Source organism: Rattus norvegicus, chromosome 1 (genome assembly GCF_021556685.1).
Source record: "Rattus norvegicus strain SHRSP/BbbUtx chromosome 1, alternate assembly SHRSP_T2T, whole genome shotgun sequence".
NCBI classification, from domain to species: Eukaryota; Metazoa; Chordata; class Mammalia; order Rodentia; family Muridae; genus Rattus; species Rattus norvegicus.
In genome coordinates this window covers 207,324,674-207,341,972 of record NC_141534.1, presented here as the reverse complement: position 1 = coordinate 207,341,972, position 17,299 = coordinate 207,324,674, and the positions used below count along the sequence as shown (strand labels likewise).

The following is a 17,299-nucleotide window of genomic DNA, read 5'->3' as shown; positions in this document are numbered from 1 at the left end:
GGACTACTCTGGATTTAGTATGGTAAGTGACTTGGGTCTGGGAGAGGGGGGAGGGGGAGGGGGAGCCATGCCACTGCTCTATAGGGAACCCTGCATACTAAGCAGTTTTACCTTTCTGGAAAGCTGCCAGAGGCAGGTCTGCTCTACGTAAATAAGGCTCGAGAAGCTCATTAAACTATCAGCTTGTCAGACAGTTGCAGAGAGAACAGGCTTCCGGGTTCGGTTCTGGGAACCAGACTGCTGCCCAGCTGTTTTGGTTTTTTGTAAACACGTGTGAATCAGGGCTTCTCTTGGCTGGGTTAACTTGTATTCCTTTGACTGTAAGTAAGACTGACCATTGTTACCAACCACTGCAATTCTTCTGTTACATGATGCTATTTCACTCCAACCAGCTGCAGAAAAGAGATTGCATTTAAAAAAGAGAAGAACAAGGAACCCATTGTAGAAGATAGCCTGCCAGCCCTGCATGAGCAGCTGGCTCCAGCCCAGTCTGCAGAGGTGAAGCCACTGATCTGGCAAGACACGGTAGGTTGGCACTGCTCGGCAGGATCCGTATAGCCCAGAGGTGGCGAGAACTTAGCCTGGCATTGACTGCCACAGTGGAATCCATGACCCAGAGGCGACACTGACCTAGCATGGCTCTGCAACAGCAGGATCTGAAACCCAGAAATGGCATTGACTTGGCTTTCATGTAGGATTGCCCCCAAAGAGTCAGCAAGCCACAGTGGATTTGTGAAGTGCTTATGCATACACTTAGGTATGGGAGACTCAGAGACTGGATTGTGTTGGTCCCACCCTAACCCCCTGGATTTCCTCAGGGAAGGCAATTGTATATGTGAAACAGATTACCTGGGGCCTGAGCAGCAACAGAGTCAGCTGGCTAGAGAGAGAATGTAGCAGGTGAGTGCTTACCAGTGCTTAGGGCTTGGGCACCGATTACTAAGAGGGGAGAGACTCTCTGTGTAGCGGAGTATATCTAAGAGGGTCTGGCTCCACTCGTGAAGCCCCTGCTGTCTCCTCACCAACTGGATGTCCCCTTCAGTCTGCGGATGGGGAGAGAGTAGCCATCCCAGAAAGCCTTGGTTCCTCAGAGCGCTTGCTCTGTGTGTGAGCCCATTAAAGTCAGCACTTGGAGTGTGTTGGAACATGCTCCACGTGGGGTTTGTTAATGGGATCTGAACTCTGAACAGTCAAGGATCAATCCTGCACTTTGCTCAGCTTCGAGGACCCAGTGACCCATCCACAATGGAGGTGGGGTATGCTGCTGGGTACACTGGGAACGGAGAGAGAAGCACAAAGGCAGACCTGCCAGCCTCACAACCGCTTCCCAGCTCTGTTCACAGAGGGGATGCTGGCCTACCAAGCTGTGCAGCTCAATCAGTAATGGGGGAGTCAAAGGAGTAAATAAGGAGAGACAAAGGTCCCAAAGGCTTAGGGTATGTCATAAGCTAGACAAGCAGAGGCTGAAGGCATGCTGGGGACATCCCCGTGGCCAGGTACCCTGTGGGACACTGGCCTCACAGGATGACTCTGCTTCTAAGCTGGAGCATGTCACTGGACACACACTGGGCACAAAGCAGCTTAGGGTCATGGTGTCTCATAGATTTTGAAGATAAATGAAGAGACTGGCAAAGGCCTGGATGGGACATCCTACCCCCAGCTGTGGATACTCAAAGGTGAGGTCCTGCTAGACTTGGAGCTGCACCAGCCAGCCCGGCTGCTCCTGTCTGAGGCCCAACACGCTTTCCAGGTAAGAAGTCTCACCTATTTCCACCGAAGCCATCTTGACCTGGGCCTGAACTCTTCAGATATATCTTTATTCCTCATCTGAGGACTTCAGGGACATCTGTGGCTTCTCAAAGTTTCCACTGAGCTCCCCCAAAAGACTCGAGTTAGCATCCCTCCACAGAGCACTGCTCAAAGCCCGGCTCTCTAGAGGCTTGAGAGCATTGGCTACTCTTCTCTGAGTGGCTGCCTACTAGAGAAATTTGCACCCAGACCTGGGACCCCAGTGCCCACTCCCTCTCTATGTTGTCCCTTTGTGTCTCAACCCTAGAAGTTCACCTGGCAGGACTATGTCCCCAGTGGACATCTGACCTTGGACAGTGTGGATGGAAGAAGTTATTTGTGTTGTCTGCTCTAATGATGCCGTTCTTCCAAGTTCCAATCTCTTAGCTCCACCAAACCCCTGCAGACAGACTTAGAATTGCCTTCAGTGGGTCGACGAGGCCACGATCCTGGCACAAAGGGCCTGTGGCTTGTTTTGAGCCATTCATAGAAAAGATGAGGATCCAGCAATGGTGGAAAAATCAGTGACACCAGTAAGCTATGAGCCCAGGCCCTTCAGTGAGAGTAGGGACTCAGGTACCAGAGAGGGACAGGTACGTAAGTGGTAGGGTTGGCACAGCAGGTGCTGGGGTACAGCCGTGTAGGTGTCAGGGATGAGAAAAAGGTGCTGGGGCCAGAGGTGGGACATGTGTACCGAAGAGGGAAGAGAAGTGCAGGTTTCAAAGAGGAGACAGGGAAGACAGCAGGGAAGGAAAAGATGTGGAGGAATAGGGAGGGAACAAGAATGTAGGTAAAGTGAGCAGAGAGAAATCCTGCACAGGCTGACTCCTGTGACTCCCAGGGCATGCTTCCCACTCCTGAGCACTCCCATGTGGTAGCCATACCGACCCGAATGGAGCTAACCACCCATCTATCCATCATGTATCATGCATCCTGCTTTCTAGGAGCTAGGTGATACCTGTGCAGAAGCACAGTGCCTGCTGCTTCTAGCAGAGCTGGCCAACAAGGAGAAGAACCATGGGCAGGCCATGCTCTTGATTGAGAGGGCCCAGCAGCTGGGCGGAGCCGAGGAGTTCTGGTACAATTTAACCCTGACTCTGGCTGAATCGATCCTATCCTCCGAAGATGAGGGAAAAGAAATTTCAGTGAGTTGGGGGTAGCCAGTAGACAACATGGGGTGCATGTCAGGGGGAAGGGGTATGTGCTGAGGTCTGACCAGTGACATGGTTATGTGATCACCACACCCAGGTTTGCGGCCTATTTCAGAAACTCATAGAGACTTTCAGGACCCTCCAGAGCGAAAGGCCGAACAGAGTCTCCATACTGGAATTCTTCATCATGGAGCTAGAGGCCAGGTAATGTGCCAGGGGTGCCAAACCTGTGACCACTTCTACCATGCAGTCTCTCTCATGCTTCACATGTCAGGCCCAGGAAGGCTTGGAGCCAGCAGGACCATGAGTTCATTCCCTGCCCTGTGTGTCTCACATGTCTGTGTGTCTACATAGGTCCCTCTGGGAACCAGCCCTTCCTTCCACAATGTGCCTCAGAGGAGCTGAGGGCTTCCTTCCAGCCAGCCCACACTTCCACAGTGTCTTTCTGTTGGCTCCTAGAGCCTCTGAGCTTTGCCCCCTTGTGTAGGGCTGCCAGGGAACCCCACACACATCACTCACAGACTTCAAGTCCCCTTTCCAGAGATCGTCTGAGCTCACTGAGCACAGATGCAGAGATCCTTGCCTTGCTCCCACTTCTGGATCCTCTCTGAAAAGTACTGTGAGCACCGTGTCTTATCAGCTGGTCCTGACTCGAGTCTCATTTCAGCAATGGTTTTCCATGGGCAAACATGATACCTGGGTGGGGCTGTTAGATTGCAACTTTATTGATCCAGCGCCGTGGCTGAATTATGTCCATCTTGGGTGGTGGGCATTGGTACTTGAGATTCAGAGTCCCCGGGGCGGACTCTGGGCAGAAGCAGGGGTGGGGGTGGGGGTCACTGTGGTCTTGGGCTTTTGAATCTGGTGGGAAAAGCTTCAAGCCCACAATCCTGAGGACACACTTGTCTAGCAGATGTGTGAAACTTCAAAGTCGATTTGCCTGCAACATGATTGGCAAAGAACTTAAGAAGTACCCACTTTTGCTGAAAGAACTAGAAGATCACCTGTTGGAAGTTGAAGAAAACTTTGTCTCTGGTGGCTACCACAAAAATTATGTTGACTTAAAGCTAGAACATGCAAGGATAAAGAGGTAAGGGTGCCACCACACACTCCACCCATGCCACTGAAGCTGCCTGAGGGGACGCCTTCTGAGTAGGGTTCACTTTTGAGCTCTTCCAGATAGCCTCTGCTCTTCCTCAGCCTCGGATATGGCTCAGCCCAACTCCCTTCCCAGTTCTCCCCCTGCTAACCCATCCCTGCAGTCCTGCAGGGTCCCCGGCACCTGTTCCTGCTGCTACTACAGCTATGCACCCCAGTGAGCATGCAGCTGTCCTCCGACTCCAACCCTCAGTGCTCCTCACAGTGCCTCTGCCTGCCCCAGACACCCACAAGCCTTTAAACATGATGCCTTTAGAGCGATGATCAGCCAACACCCAAGCCACACACCCATTACCGAGGGTGTGCTGTAGCAGCCACTGTGGGACACCAAGATGGCAGGAAAACAGTAACTGACTCAGCAGGCGGACATTGAGGCACTGCCTCATCAGACACCTTCCAGGCAGAGATTCCTTAAAAAGGAAACTTCACAGTGTACACGCGGTGCCATTCTAACTGTTCTGTATCTTGTTCTGAAGTGTGTTTGGGGGGCTGGGGAGGTGGCCCAGTAGGTAAGCCACTTGCTTGCCAGTACAAGGACTTGGGTTCAATCCCAAAAACCCATGTAAAGAAGCCAGGTAAGGTGGGTTACATTTATAATGCTGGCACTGGGGACCCAGAGACAGGTGGATCTTTGAGGAGCACTGGCTACACAGTGTAGCCGAGATGATAGGTTCGAGGCCAGTGAGAGATCCTGTCTCCAAAGAAGGGTGGGCAACATCTGAGGAACAGTGCCCTGGTTGACCTTTGACCTCCACATGTATGTATGTGTACCTGTGCATATACATGAATAACTCTACAAGCACACTGAAAATGAATGAAATATATTAGGAATGCTTTCATGTGTAAAACGTTTAACTGCAAACATTTAAGTACTATATAATGTGTAGCATAACTATGTGGAAGCTATACCTATTAATCAGTATAGCATGTACTAGTACAAAATATTGTTGAGCTCTTGCACCTTTGGTCTAAACTCTACTTTCACATTGTACAAAGGTTATGTGCTCAAAATGAAAAAGACGAGGAACAAAAGACTGCCTACTATCTGGAGATGTACTCATTGTCCCAGAAAGCTATATCGGAAGAAGAGGAGCTGTTTCACAGAGTCCAGGGGATGCTGTCCCTTCAAGATGTAAGTATGGGCCTGCACACCCCAGTCCTTCTGTGCACAGGACAGCACTGCCTTACAGATCTGACTTTAAAACAAAACCAGCCAGGCACAGTGTGGCACACCTGTAATCCAGGCACGTGGGAAGCTGAGGCAGGAGTATGCAGAGTTCCAGACCAGCCTGGGCTGCCCAGTGAGACCCAATCCTATAAAACCACACACGTGTGATGCATGCATGCACACACACATGCACACGAACACATACACACCTAAGCCATGATACTACCACAGGCTTTTTAATAGACGTCAACAATATTATTTTAAAATATGGAAGGTCTAAAATAGCCAAGACAATTTTGCAAAAGAAGACTAAAATTAGAAGCCCAGTGGTACTCGAATTTAAATCCTGTTAAAGAGTTATAGCAATCAGTGTGTGGTTAGTTGGAAAGTGGATAGACAGACCAATGGGACAAACCTAAGAATCCAGAAATAAAGAGACACACAGAGTCCTCAACAGAGGCACAACTCTACAGACAAAGGACAGACTTTAGATGGTGTTAGAACAACAGGAGAACACATGTCCAAAAACCTGATCTTCTGCTCACACCTCCGACTAAGAAAACAATGCATAGGAATCCAAAGGCCCAAGACTGTACTAGAACACCTAGGAAAGTCCCTAAGTGATGACATACTTGGCAAAGGACTGTACCTCACATATGACCCAATAAAAGGGTAGCTTGATAAGTAGGTCTTTAAAACATACTCTCCAGCGGAAGGTGGAAACACACAGGCCAGGAGTAAACATTTACGAATTGTACTCCTTGATAGCAGCGATGTATCGGGAATGCACCCAGAGCTCTCAAAACTTAGGGGTAAAATGTTAAGAATGAGCAAGTAATGTGGAGAGATGTTTTCTCGAATGTGTGGAAAACCAGAAAAGACAAACATCATATGGATAAGCTGTCACCAAACGGTGATAAAGCAGTCACACACCATATGCCACCATTTATACAAAACTGGCTTACCGCACCGCAAAGTGGCCAGTTGTCACTTGGGAGACAGGCAGGATGTCTTGAGCATGCTATGCCAGAAACAGGGACAAACACACTTGTGTCTTTTTTTTTTTTTACAAAGTGTGAGAATTTATTGAATAAAAACAAGTTAACAAGGTTTAAGAGTTTTAATGACAGCAATTTGCCAGATTATCCCGCTTACTTTAGTAATCTGGCGAAGGCATATGCAGGTTCTTGTTCTGCAATCTTAATTACTAATATTAGCTCTCGGGTCACACAGCACACAGTAAATACATCTGAATGCACACATGTGTGGGTTACAGAATGAATACAAGTTAAAGAGGCTACAGTGGGTTTCTTGAGGTTTCAGAGGCGGGCTGAGAGAAATGTCTATGTTGATAAGGAAACAGAGAAGCTGTGTCTGTAGACATGGGGCTGAGGAAGTCATAGTTGAGAGCGAAGCTGCAGTCAGCTGCAGAGATAAGAGGGCAGAATCAGGTCAGAGCAGGGACAGCAGGTTCAGGTCTTAATGGGCAAGCAGGCTGACAAGCGGAGACAGCTGTTGAATCACCTGTGTCAGCATCGGGGGACTGAACAGAGCAGAAGCCCCAAGAACAGTCTGAGAGTCTTCACCTGTGAGTCCTTGGTGCTCACACACCTGGTATGAGATGGTAAACTGGCGGGAACCAGGCTATCACCGTGCTGGATGCCACTCACTTTATGGGGGCCAGTGAGGGCATCATGCCCTTTCCTTGGTCTAATGCCCTGATAAGTTCTTGGGCCTGGTTTCCCTAATATGAAATACACCCATGTGCCACCCCCCCCATGATCTCAGTTCACCCCAGTAATTGTTCAGAATGGCCCCTTTCTCCCAGGAATGATTCATTTATCGGTCTATCAGGCATGGGTAGTACCAGACAGATGATTTGTAGGTCCAGGCAGGAGCCCAATTATCCACTACCATTCAAAGCTGCTTGTGAAGCAGAGCCTCTCGGGACAAAGGCCCAGCCTGAAAAGCCACTGTTCTATACAACGTGGACTAACTTAGAGCAGGGAACAGCCTGCTGTCAACACGGGCTCAAGAAAGGAAACAGGGAAATCCAGAGTGTGAAGACCACGTTCCTTTTCTTGCACTGACACTTGGCCTCTGTCTATTGCTGTGTGAAAATGTATCCATCATTCACTTCGTGCTGTTGTATGTCAGCTGGGCCTTGTCAAAGTGCCTGCCAATGGTTGGTCTCCTCGGGGAGGGTGCCTTGCTTTATCCACCTCCCAACTACCTCAGTTACAGAACATCAACTCCCCGCTGATGAGGAGGCTGGCCCGCCTCAAGCTCAGCCTGGCAGAAACGTGCCTGGAGTTGCTGCAGATCGTGTGCAAGGAGACTCTGGAGCTGCAGATGGAGCAGAACTCCTTTGAGAAGCTCCTTGCAGACTTCCTCCAGAACACCAGTGACTACTCATCCATCGGCTTGGTAACAGCAGACAGCTTAGTTCTTCCTGGGGGCCTGCCAGTCACACTAAGGGCAGGGTGCCAACCTAAGGGGCCCCACCACATGCCATGGCAGCTCTTGACCACTCCCACACCTCAGTGCACATAGGTATGGTCTGATCCTTAAGAAGACTTAACTAATAATAAAGGGCCTTCCCTTGTAAGCTTAAAGCTCCCATTCCCAGGCTTTGGGGTTACCACTCAATTCATGATAAAGGGCTGATAATGGTCAATTGCATTATCTTAGGAAAAAAGTAAACCATGCAGCCTAGCACATCCCTCCCCATCCCCCCCACCCCACTGCACCCCATTTCCTCCAAGAGCTGCAAACAGAACAAATTGAGTAACTGAATATTGGTTTGTAAGACCTCCCCCCATCCTTCCTTCCTTCTTTTTTCTTCCTTCTTTTGGCAGTCCTAGGATAGAACCCTAGACAAGTGCTCCACCAGCTTAGCTGTAGCCCCAGCACTTTCCCGTTCTCTTAAGCACTGTGAAACAAGTGGAGGTGAACATAAACGAACCCTACCGTTAACCTCTACTTATCAGCGAGCCCTCCTTCACAGGTAGAAGGTAGTAGATGCTGTCTTATGAACCCTCCAATGTCTAAGTCCTAGACACACCCCCTCATGCTACCACACAGGACTGCACAGAGAAAGGACATAAGTCAAAGTACCCAGATGTTCCCTGCTAGGGTGTTATCGGAGATCTCTGGATGACTGGGCAGAGGTCACATGAGAGCCACTGCTGGTGACACACCCCCTTGTCTTCCCAAAGCAATGGTTCTTCCTGAAGCGGACCCTGCCTCACCTGGTGCTAGCACAGCTGGAGAGTCTGCATCCACTCTGTGTGGGCTGCATGGACATCCGTGCCCAGCTGCTGATCCTGGCTGGGAAGGCGCTCCACGTGCTGTCCGTGCAGACAGATCCTGTGTACCCTTCCTTCTGCTGGGAGGAGGAACTCTTGGTAGGTGGCCCTTCCTTCACCTGCTGTCTGCTCCCTTCCACCTCAGCCAGAGAACTGGGATGTAAGAGGTGTTGCACCGATGCAATAGGGAGGGTCTGTCCCTGGCACCTCTCTGTCTTGGTCACTTGCATCTGGACACGCACAGGTCCCTGGGGGCCTCAGAAAGCTTGCACACTGCCTGAAGTACAGCTATGGCCTGTGGGTTGGCCTCCATGTTAGGATGCACCAGGATGGGTGTGGTCTGCCTCTGTGACCCTCTGACATACCACACAGCCTGGGAAATCTCCAAGAAGGGAAATCAACACCTTCTCCTCTGCTCCTCCCTGGCCCACCCTCCTCTAGGGCTGGGGTTCTCCGATAGAAGCAGCGCTCCAACTCAGATCCTTAACAACAGCTCCCGCAAGCCCATCTGTCCCTGAGTCCCCATCCTAAGAGCCTAAACAGAGGCACTTCTGTCCCAAGAAGGTGCTAGCTTCAGTAACAAGCTGGCAGGCAAGCTCCTGTAGGAGCCCTCACACCCGACTGTAGCAAGCCAGGCCCAGGACTCAAAACCCAGGGAAGCTCCGGGTCAGCTGGCCCTGAAGCTCTAGGCTCAGTTCGTAGGCTGCTGCAAATAGCAGGAGATCAGGAAGGCCCATGCTGGGTGAGCAGGTGTTTGTAGCATCTGCACAGGTAACAGAGTCAGGGACTTTCAATCCAGAAGCACGAACCACCTCCTCTGCATGTCCTCAGTTAGGTTCTTCAGCTGTAAGACAGCAAGGAACGGCTGCCTCTAAAGACGCAGCGGTCTCTGTGTGGAGTTCAGGAGGCTCCAGGAAACAAACTGGCTTCCCCCCAGGCCCTGCCGCTCCTACCTGCCTCTGTGTTTGTTCCTGTTCCTTGTCCTCGAGTGCAGCTTCCTGACACCAAAACTCTCCATCTCTCTTCCAAGCTTCCTTCTTGTTTTCCAGACAGGATCTTTCCTCTTGGCCCATTGAGTTTGCTTATGGGTTTCCCAAACACCGCTGTAAGATGTCTTCCCTGGTTGACTTGACGGCTCTAAGGATTCGGCCTGACTTTGAGGGTGCTGTCTTGTCACAGACATCTTCTGTTCCCGAGTGCTAGACTGCTCTCACAGATCATCTCTGTCCTCGGGGATCTGTTAAGGCTGCTGGTGGACAGGAACTGACAGACCTGGGCAAAATGTGAGAGGTGGCTTCCCCAGATGTCAACTAGTCCAGGGTGCCCAGGCCATCTGTGTAAAGCTGGTTTTTCTCCCACTCTATGTGCAGGCCATTGACCTTTGGTGTGTGATCAATATTCCACGATCACTTACAACTTGAAGGGCCCACTGATCCTTACCATCTTTCCCTCTCCTGGCATCTGTGCTTTCCCTGCCAACCAAGCAGGAATCCACAAACGCCCTCTAGCATGTGGTGTGCCCTGTAGGTAGGTGCTAAGCAGAACAGCCCGAAATCGCTGGAAATGGACACAGAGGACAAGAGTGTAGAGACCTCCTCCAGGAACTCAATGGTCTTCAAGGAAGCCCCCAAGGAGCAAAACCGGAAGGCTGAGGGTCTGAGGGTATGCAGCGTCCCCTACCTGTCCCCTGGTGCCCTCTGCCTGGAGAGCCCACTTAACTTAAGATTGCACTACCCACAGAAGAGCGTGATGCTGGCCCAGAGGTTCCTGGCTCAGACATCGGAGGTATTGCTACAATGTATACAGACTGCCCTGAGCAGCAACCTTCTGGACATCGTGGCCACGGCCAGCATAGAGATGGTGGAATGCATTGGTGTCCTGGATCCCATAACCACCTGCCATTTCCTAACACTGTCGCAGGTATAGACCTCCTCTGCCCATCTCCAAAAGTGCCCTTGACTGTCATCCCAGGGGTGGGAGTGCCTTAGTACCAGCCAGCCATGTTGCTCTCCATTAGACAAGACAGGGGTGGCCCTGTGGTTGAAAGAAGAAATCCTCCCTGTTCTCTGAGCCTCAGGCCAAGCTAGTCCTGAAGTAATGGAAGCTGTTCTTGTACTTCAGTGAACACGTGCTGTGCTCACCACCACCTCCCACCACCACATCATGACAGGCATGGGCACACACTCGTGCACGCACATGTGCACGCACACGCACACGCACACACGCATACACACATGCACAACACACGCACACGCATACACGCACACACACATACACGCACACGCACACGCACACACACGTACACATTCACACACATGCACACACACACGTGCATACACACACATGCACAACACACGCACACGCACACACGCATACACGCGCACACACACATACACGCACACACACAGTCTCCATGGTGGGACATACTGAGACTCCAAGCAAAGAGCTGGCATAGTCCTGATCCCTGGTTTGACAGGAGTTCAGCAGAAGGTCGCTCGCACAGACTCCTAGATGCCCAGTCACGTCTCAGTTGCCTTCTGCTGCCCTTCCACAGCTCACACACCACCCTTCTCTGCTTCAGAGCTGTTCAACCTCAGAGATGGCGCGGAAGATTCTGCTCACGGCCACGAGCAACACCAGTAGCTCACAGCTGGCTGCCCTACTGCAGCTCCACCAGCGTCTGAGGCAGCAGGACAAGATGTCCACCAGCCTGTTTGCCAGCATAGAGCAGAAACTGGCCACCACTTTCAGGGTAATGGGCAAGGAAGCCTGCACACACACTCCTGTGGCCTGTGGGCCTCTGTGCTTGCTCACTGAGCGCTAACAGGACAGCTTCTAAGTGATACACTCTGACTCCTCTCGCTGTGTGGTTCTGGAGGACAACTCTGTCTCTCTGAGTCTCATGTGCCATGGGTACAGGCATGAGAGAAGCTGAAATGGTGAAGCTTCCCACATAGCAGAGGTGGCCAGCAGCTAGGCAGAAAAGCAAGCCACCACCAATAGAAGTCTGTTCACAACTCCTACATGGTAACAGCATGGCCTGTCTCCTCACCAGCCACATGAGTATGGCCATGGCGAAGAGTCCACTTGGTGCTTCCCGTAAGGTTTATGTGGTTCTCTATTTCTTACTCTTTGACAAAAATTTTCTAAGCATCATTTCATTTTTGCAAACCCAAAGCTCTATCTTGAAGCCACAAGCACTAGCAGCTCACACAGGAGATCCCGGGGTACTCGTCAGGGCCCATGCTGGCTGCCTGCTGTGGGTGGTGGGGACTCTGAGGTGTGCAGTCTTTAGGATTACTCAGTTTATCCATATACAAGGCTCACAGGATGCAGGAGAACTGGGGACCTGGTAAGCTGACTCCAAGCTAGGTCTGCAGCCTGCAGCCCAGAGCTAAGTGGAAGCCCTTAGCTGGGCTAGAGGAGGCAGTAAGGACCCTGAAGAGATACCATTTAGGGTTTCTGAGGACTGCATCAGCACATAGGCAGAGCGGGACAATTTAGAGGAGCTGGTGAATTCCTCATGCCTCTGCTGCCCCCTTGTGGTGGTGATGCATTCCACAGCCCAAACACCTTGGGGAGAGCAGTGGCCCTGTGTTCTGAGAGACTCCCCTGTGTCACACACAGGCATGGCAGAGCCTCTGTGTCACAGATCAGCATTTCAACATCCTGAATGAGATCCCACCCATGTTCCAGATCCTCTTTCTGCAGCATTCACAAGACAGGTGAGGCGCTCCTACCATTCATTGTCAATCTCCACCCCATTGAGAAAGCCTGGCATGGAGGCATAGCAAGCTTGCCACACCTCAGCCCCTAGCCTGAGGCAGACCGGCCCATCTGGGAAGCAAACTGGGTAGACTCAGTCAGCCCACTTGACAGGCATGAGCACTCGTTCAATCCAGAGACATAAGAAGCCCTCTTCTGACCCTCTGGGAAAAGACCAGGACAGATTTCCATGATGGGGGATGTACTGGGACAAAGGCACTCTGTGATCCACACCCACATAGGATTTCTCTGTTAGATCTGGATAGGCCTGCATGGCTGGACCTTTCCCAATTTCACTCTTACTTGAGTTATACAGACTGATTCCTGGGCTTCTGTCTGCCAAAATTAACATTTAAAGGCGCCTATTTGGGTGCCGGGCAGACTGGCTCGCTGGCTGGCTATGGGCTTTGTTGGTTACCTCCCCTGGGAATGGGCCTGTGACCTGCGCTCTGCCTCCAGGTCATATCTGTATGGTGCTGCCTTTGAGAGACCAAGGACTATGCCTACACTCAAGGGGAAAACAGTCGTAGTGGGAGGTAAGCAGGGCCCCTCCAGATGGGTTGCACTGGGTAGGAAAAATCCTTGCCACACAGCAGGACCTCTCACTTCCAGATGCAGAGGGGAGGGAAGGCTGACCTCAGGACACAAGAGAAGCTAGAGGCCCCACATTCTTCTAAGGGAGCCAGAGGATCCATGCCTCCCTAGAACTCCCTCTGTCAATCACCACTGTGTTTTGCCTCTGTCTGAACTTTCTGGGTACCACCTCTCACGCTGCCCAGAGAGGAATGAGGAACTCCACGTGCCCAGAAGACCTTCTCACCACATGTCTCACCTCTGAGATGGCAAGGTTAAATAGCCTCACAAGGATCTCCACCTGTTCATACACCTCAGAGCTCTGCTCTGAGCCCCGTAAAGACCACAGGTGTATATCTACAGGTCATTGCAAGGTGACTCGGGTGGCCACAAGTCCAACTGCCATCTCTGACCTGTTGACCAAAGTCCAGTTGTTCCGGAGGCACGCACAGGTCCAGGTACACAGCAAAATTATGAACTTTTACCCAAGCACTTGAGACCCGAGGCTCTAAGCCATTCTGTAGACTGCAGCTCATCCCAGGGAAAATCAAGACTCCAAGGTTGGGTTGGACCAGGGTACTTGAGGCCCAGACCTCAAGAGGATGAAGGGGAAGCCCTGTGAAAGGTGGGAGCTCTCCTGAGTCCTTGAGTTGACTGTGACCCCAGTGGGGGAGGGGGGCGTCTGGCTATCTCTTCTCTACAGAGCATAGCGTTACCTGTCCTAGGCCTGTCCCTATCCACAGGACAATCCACGGTGACATCAGAGGACAGGGACAGGGCTGAGATGTCAGAATAGCCCCCAGAAAACCACTGGGAGCATGGTGCTGGGAGAACACAGAAGAGAACTCCAGCACTCTCTCTGGAAGGGCTGGAGCTTAACTATTCCCACCAGAGAATTCCAGCACTCTCTCTGGAAGGGCTGGAGCTTAGTTATTCCCTTGGGGTCTTCGCAATTTGCTTCCCAATCGAGTGGAAGTCATATCCAGACACCGCTCTAGACAACAGGCTGTGCTTTGGGTTAAGACAGAAATTCAAAACCATGCCGGTTCAGCAAGACCTCAGCATTCAGAGCCTCAGCACCATCCTGGAGCACACGGAGGAATATCTGAAGCCCATCACCCCCCTGTTCACCTTCCCAGACACCAGGTATGAGTGTGTCATTCCCTCTGAAGGCTTCGGGGGGTGTGGGAGGGCAGCCATCTTCCCCACAGTCACCAGAGTCTTCCTGAGGTCACAGGCCAGGCCAGCTGGGTATAGCTGAAGGCCCGCTCCAACCTCACATCTGGAGACAGGAAAGTGCCCATGTGAGTAAGTAGCCAGTTGTGATAGGAAGACATCCAGAGCTGGTTTCTGAGATTTCCCTCCCTGTGGAAACTTGTCTCTGGGTGTTGTGGTCCTACTAAGAGCAGGCATAAGAGCCTAGCTCTTCTGTGTGTCTTATAGACAGGAGTCCCACTGCTGCTGCTGTCCCTGCCCCCACTGAGTGCCCTGGTCTGAGTGCGATTCTAGAGTCCCGGGGCTCAGCCTCTGGCACGCATTTTGGGAGGAAAGAAGGCAGATGGTGGCAGAGGTGGGCATTCTTCTCCAGCAGCACGAGGGCATCCTGAGGTAACCCTCTTTTGTATGCAAAGGTGGCCCTCAATGGCAGCTGTGTGTGGAGGTACATGACTTGACTTTACATGACTCCCAGCACTCAGGAGGCAGGAAGGTCTCTGAGTTTGAGGCCAGCCTGGTTTACTTAAAGAGCTGTGAGACAGTGAGGGCTACATGGTGAGACTGTGTCTTTAAAAGGAGAAACAAAATCGAAGCAGCGATCGCCAGCTGAGGACTAGGCTGAATGGAGCATGTTTCCCTACGTTTCCTAAAGCCTGAACACAGTCACTCTGAATTTCAGAAATCAGATGCCAACAGCCGTGAGTGATGCAGGGAAAAATAAAGGCAAGGATAAGGAAAGGAAAGCATCTCTCCCTTCAGGTAAGTGGCAGAGACAGACCCACAGGCCATTTCTGGTCCTTCAGGACCCTGTGGGGGTACTCACCCTCCCATCATGGAAAGCTTGGGTAGGTCAGGAGTCACAGGTTCCACGCTCAAACAAGTCCTACCTGGGCATGCTGCACAGGACCCAAGGTTCCTCTCCTTGAGGTCTCCTAGTACACTATCACCCCAGGCTAGGTGGGAGGTCCTAGAAGAGTGGTTCTCAACCTTCCTAATGGTGTGACCTCATATTGTGGTAACTCCCAACCCTAAAATTATTTTCACTCCTACTTGATAACTGTAAGTTTGCTAGTGTTATGAGTTGTAATGTAAATGTCTGTGCTTTCCAATGGTCTTAGGTGACCTCTGTGAACTGGTTGTCCAAACCCTGCAAAAAGGGATATGACTCATAGGTTGAAAAACACTGCCCTAGAAGGTTCTGGGCACTGAGACTGACAGCTCACTAAGAAGGATTATTAAACAGTGAAGCCATGCTGCCCTTTCTGGGCAAATTGTCAGTTCTGACACGCAGTACCTGTAAGCAAGAGCAGTGTGCTGTGCCCAGCTCTCTCCCTGGCCAGATGGGAAGATGGAGAGGCTCTGATGACTCTCTGCTGGTGCTTCTAGGAAAGACGGACATTGTTGCCCTACCTTGGGGAGCTCACCAGAGGGAGCTATGGGAATGGGCTCTGTCTCACCCACCTGCACCCATTCGTGACCTCTACTGGTGGTCTTGTCTGTGTGGTACTTTTAGCACAACCCCACTGTTTTGACTCTGACTGGGAAGACTGGGAGCATGTTCTCACTGTGTGACTCCTGGCAGGAAGGTCAACTTCGGGCCGTCCTGTCTCGTGGCTACTTCTCTGATTTTACGAACAACTAACTCTTTTAAAAGACAATTTTCTATGTCTCCTTTCTGATAGCCACAAAGAATTGATGGACAGCAAAGGGGATATCTGCTTGCGCCCTTCCCTCCTCCCCCAGCTGCCAGCAAAACAAAACAAAACAAAACAGCTCAAGCTTTCTCCCAAGCTAGCCAAATTACCATGAGCCAGACGCAGCAAACACCCCGAAAACTGCAGATTGCAAATGTGCGAGGTCTAAATTAGGATGAGAGAAGGTTGTTCAGAAGTGTACTGCAGCAACTGGAGAACCGAGTACAGGTTCCATACCATGACAGGCCAGTCAGTCCCTGTGGCCTCTCTCCTGAACTGAGTCCCTGCTCTGTACTGAACTCTCAGGATTAAAAATAGAGACGAAGTCACTGCTAGGTTTCAAGCAAACCTGTTCTCGTTTTGAAACTTAAGAAAATCCAGGTGAAGCCTGATGCACACCATTCCTTAAATCCCAGCACGAAGGAAGCAGAGGCAGGTGGATCTCTGTGAGTTGTAGACCAGCTTGGTTCCAGGACAGCCAGAGCTACACAGAGAAACCCTGTCTTGAGAAAAAAGAAAAAAAGAGGGGTAGGGGAGAGAATAGAGGGAGAGAGATAATGAATGAATGAATGAATGAATGAATGAATGAATGAATGAATGCAGTTAACATGCCTGTGGCCCTACCTCTGGATACCAGCATAACTGCATGCAGAGTGGCAGTACCCAGTCAGTCGGTGGCCTACATCCATGGTCACAGAGAGGCTGCCAGTGGGGTCACGAGAGTGAGCCTTCCTTCCAGTGCTCTCTGAAGGACAGACCCTTGAAAAGTCCTCTGGGAGGAGTTTCCAATGGCCTGGATATTACCTGGCCTGCCTTGGGAGTTGGGTATCTTGAGATGTGACATCCTATAAGGTACACAAGGGCTCTGTCCAAGTCCGTGTCAGAAACTTGTTCTCACCATCAAAACCAGTGGCTGCCTCAGGGACCTTAGCATGTCACCAATGTAGCCATACCTCTGCAAGCTAGGCTGGAGACATACTCTTCCCTCATATCTCCTGCCCGGGACAGCAGCCACCAGGTCAGTCATCTGGCCACAAAGTCAGGGCTTGGAATGATGAAGCCGAGGCTCCAGGTCTGCCCCGCCCTCAGAGCTGGTCTCTCTTTGTGTCTGAGCCGCTGTCATTTCCATTCCACAGGGCAGCCTGACCCTGAGTACATGATCCTGATCGTGGACAAGCTCCTCTTAGACTTGCCCCTGGAGGGGCTCTCTGTGTTCAACGAGGTCACCTCCCTGTCACGAGATTTCTCTCTCCAGATGCTGTGGAACCGTCTCCATAAGGAGGAAAAGGGTGAGTAGTACCTTAGCCACAGTAGTGCTTAACTTTAAAATGGGAAAATTTAAATTACTTTTCAGATAAAGCACTGTTAACTCCCGTCAAAAAGTAATGAAGCAAGGCACTGGGGGTGGGGCCCAGTGTGGAGCACTTGACAAGTGTGTACAAGGCCCTGGGTTCCAAACCCAACATTGAAAATGATTGC

The 17,299-nt window shown here is 51.1% G+C and overlaps 1 protein-coding gene across 4 annotated transcripts in view; it reads left to right on the top strand.

Moving 5' to 3' along the window:
- The window catches only part of Cfap46 (cilia and flagella associated protein 46), a 79,515-nt gene that overhangs the window by 51,178 nt on the left and 11,038 nt on the right, over nucleotides 1-17,299 (top strand). For 2 of the 4 annotated variants that reach the window (XM_087583143.1, XM_087583152.1), the window contains exons 34-50: nucleotides 393-525; nucleotides 1,604-1,750; nucleotides 2,733-2,933; nucleotides 3,037-3,143; nucleotides 3,853-4,029; nucleotides 5,094-5,229; nucleotides 7,504-7,692; nucleotides 8,484-8,676; nucleotides 10,105-10,235; nucleotides 10,314-10,493; nucleotides 11,155-11,325; nucleotides 12,201-12,298; nucleotides 12,798-12,874; nucleotides 13,275-13,369; nucleotides 13,939-14,057; nucleotides 14,806-14,885; nucleotides 16,957-17,109. In XM_087583143.1, coding sequence (XP_087439269.1) covers nucleotides 393-525; nucleotides 1,604-1,750; nucleotides 2,733-2,933; nucleotides 3,037-3,143; nucleotides 3,853-4,029; nucleotides 5,094-5,229; nucleotides 7,504-7,692; nucleotides 8,484-8,676; nucleotides 10,105-10,235; nucleotides 10,314-10,493; nucleotides 11,155-11,325; nucleotides 12,201-12,298; nucleotides 12,798-12,874; nucleotides 13,275-13,369; nucleotides 13,939-14,057; nucleotides 14,806-14,885; nucleotides 16,957-17,109 — 2,387 coding nt within the window. 4 annotated transcript variants of the gene reach the window in all.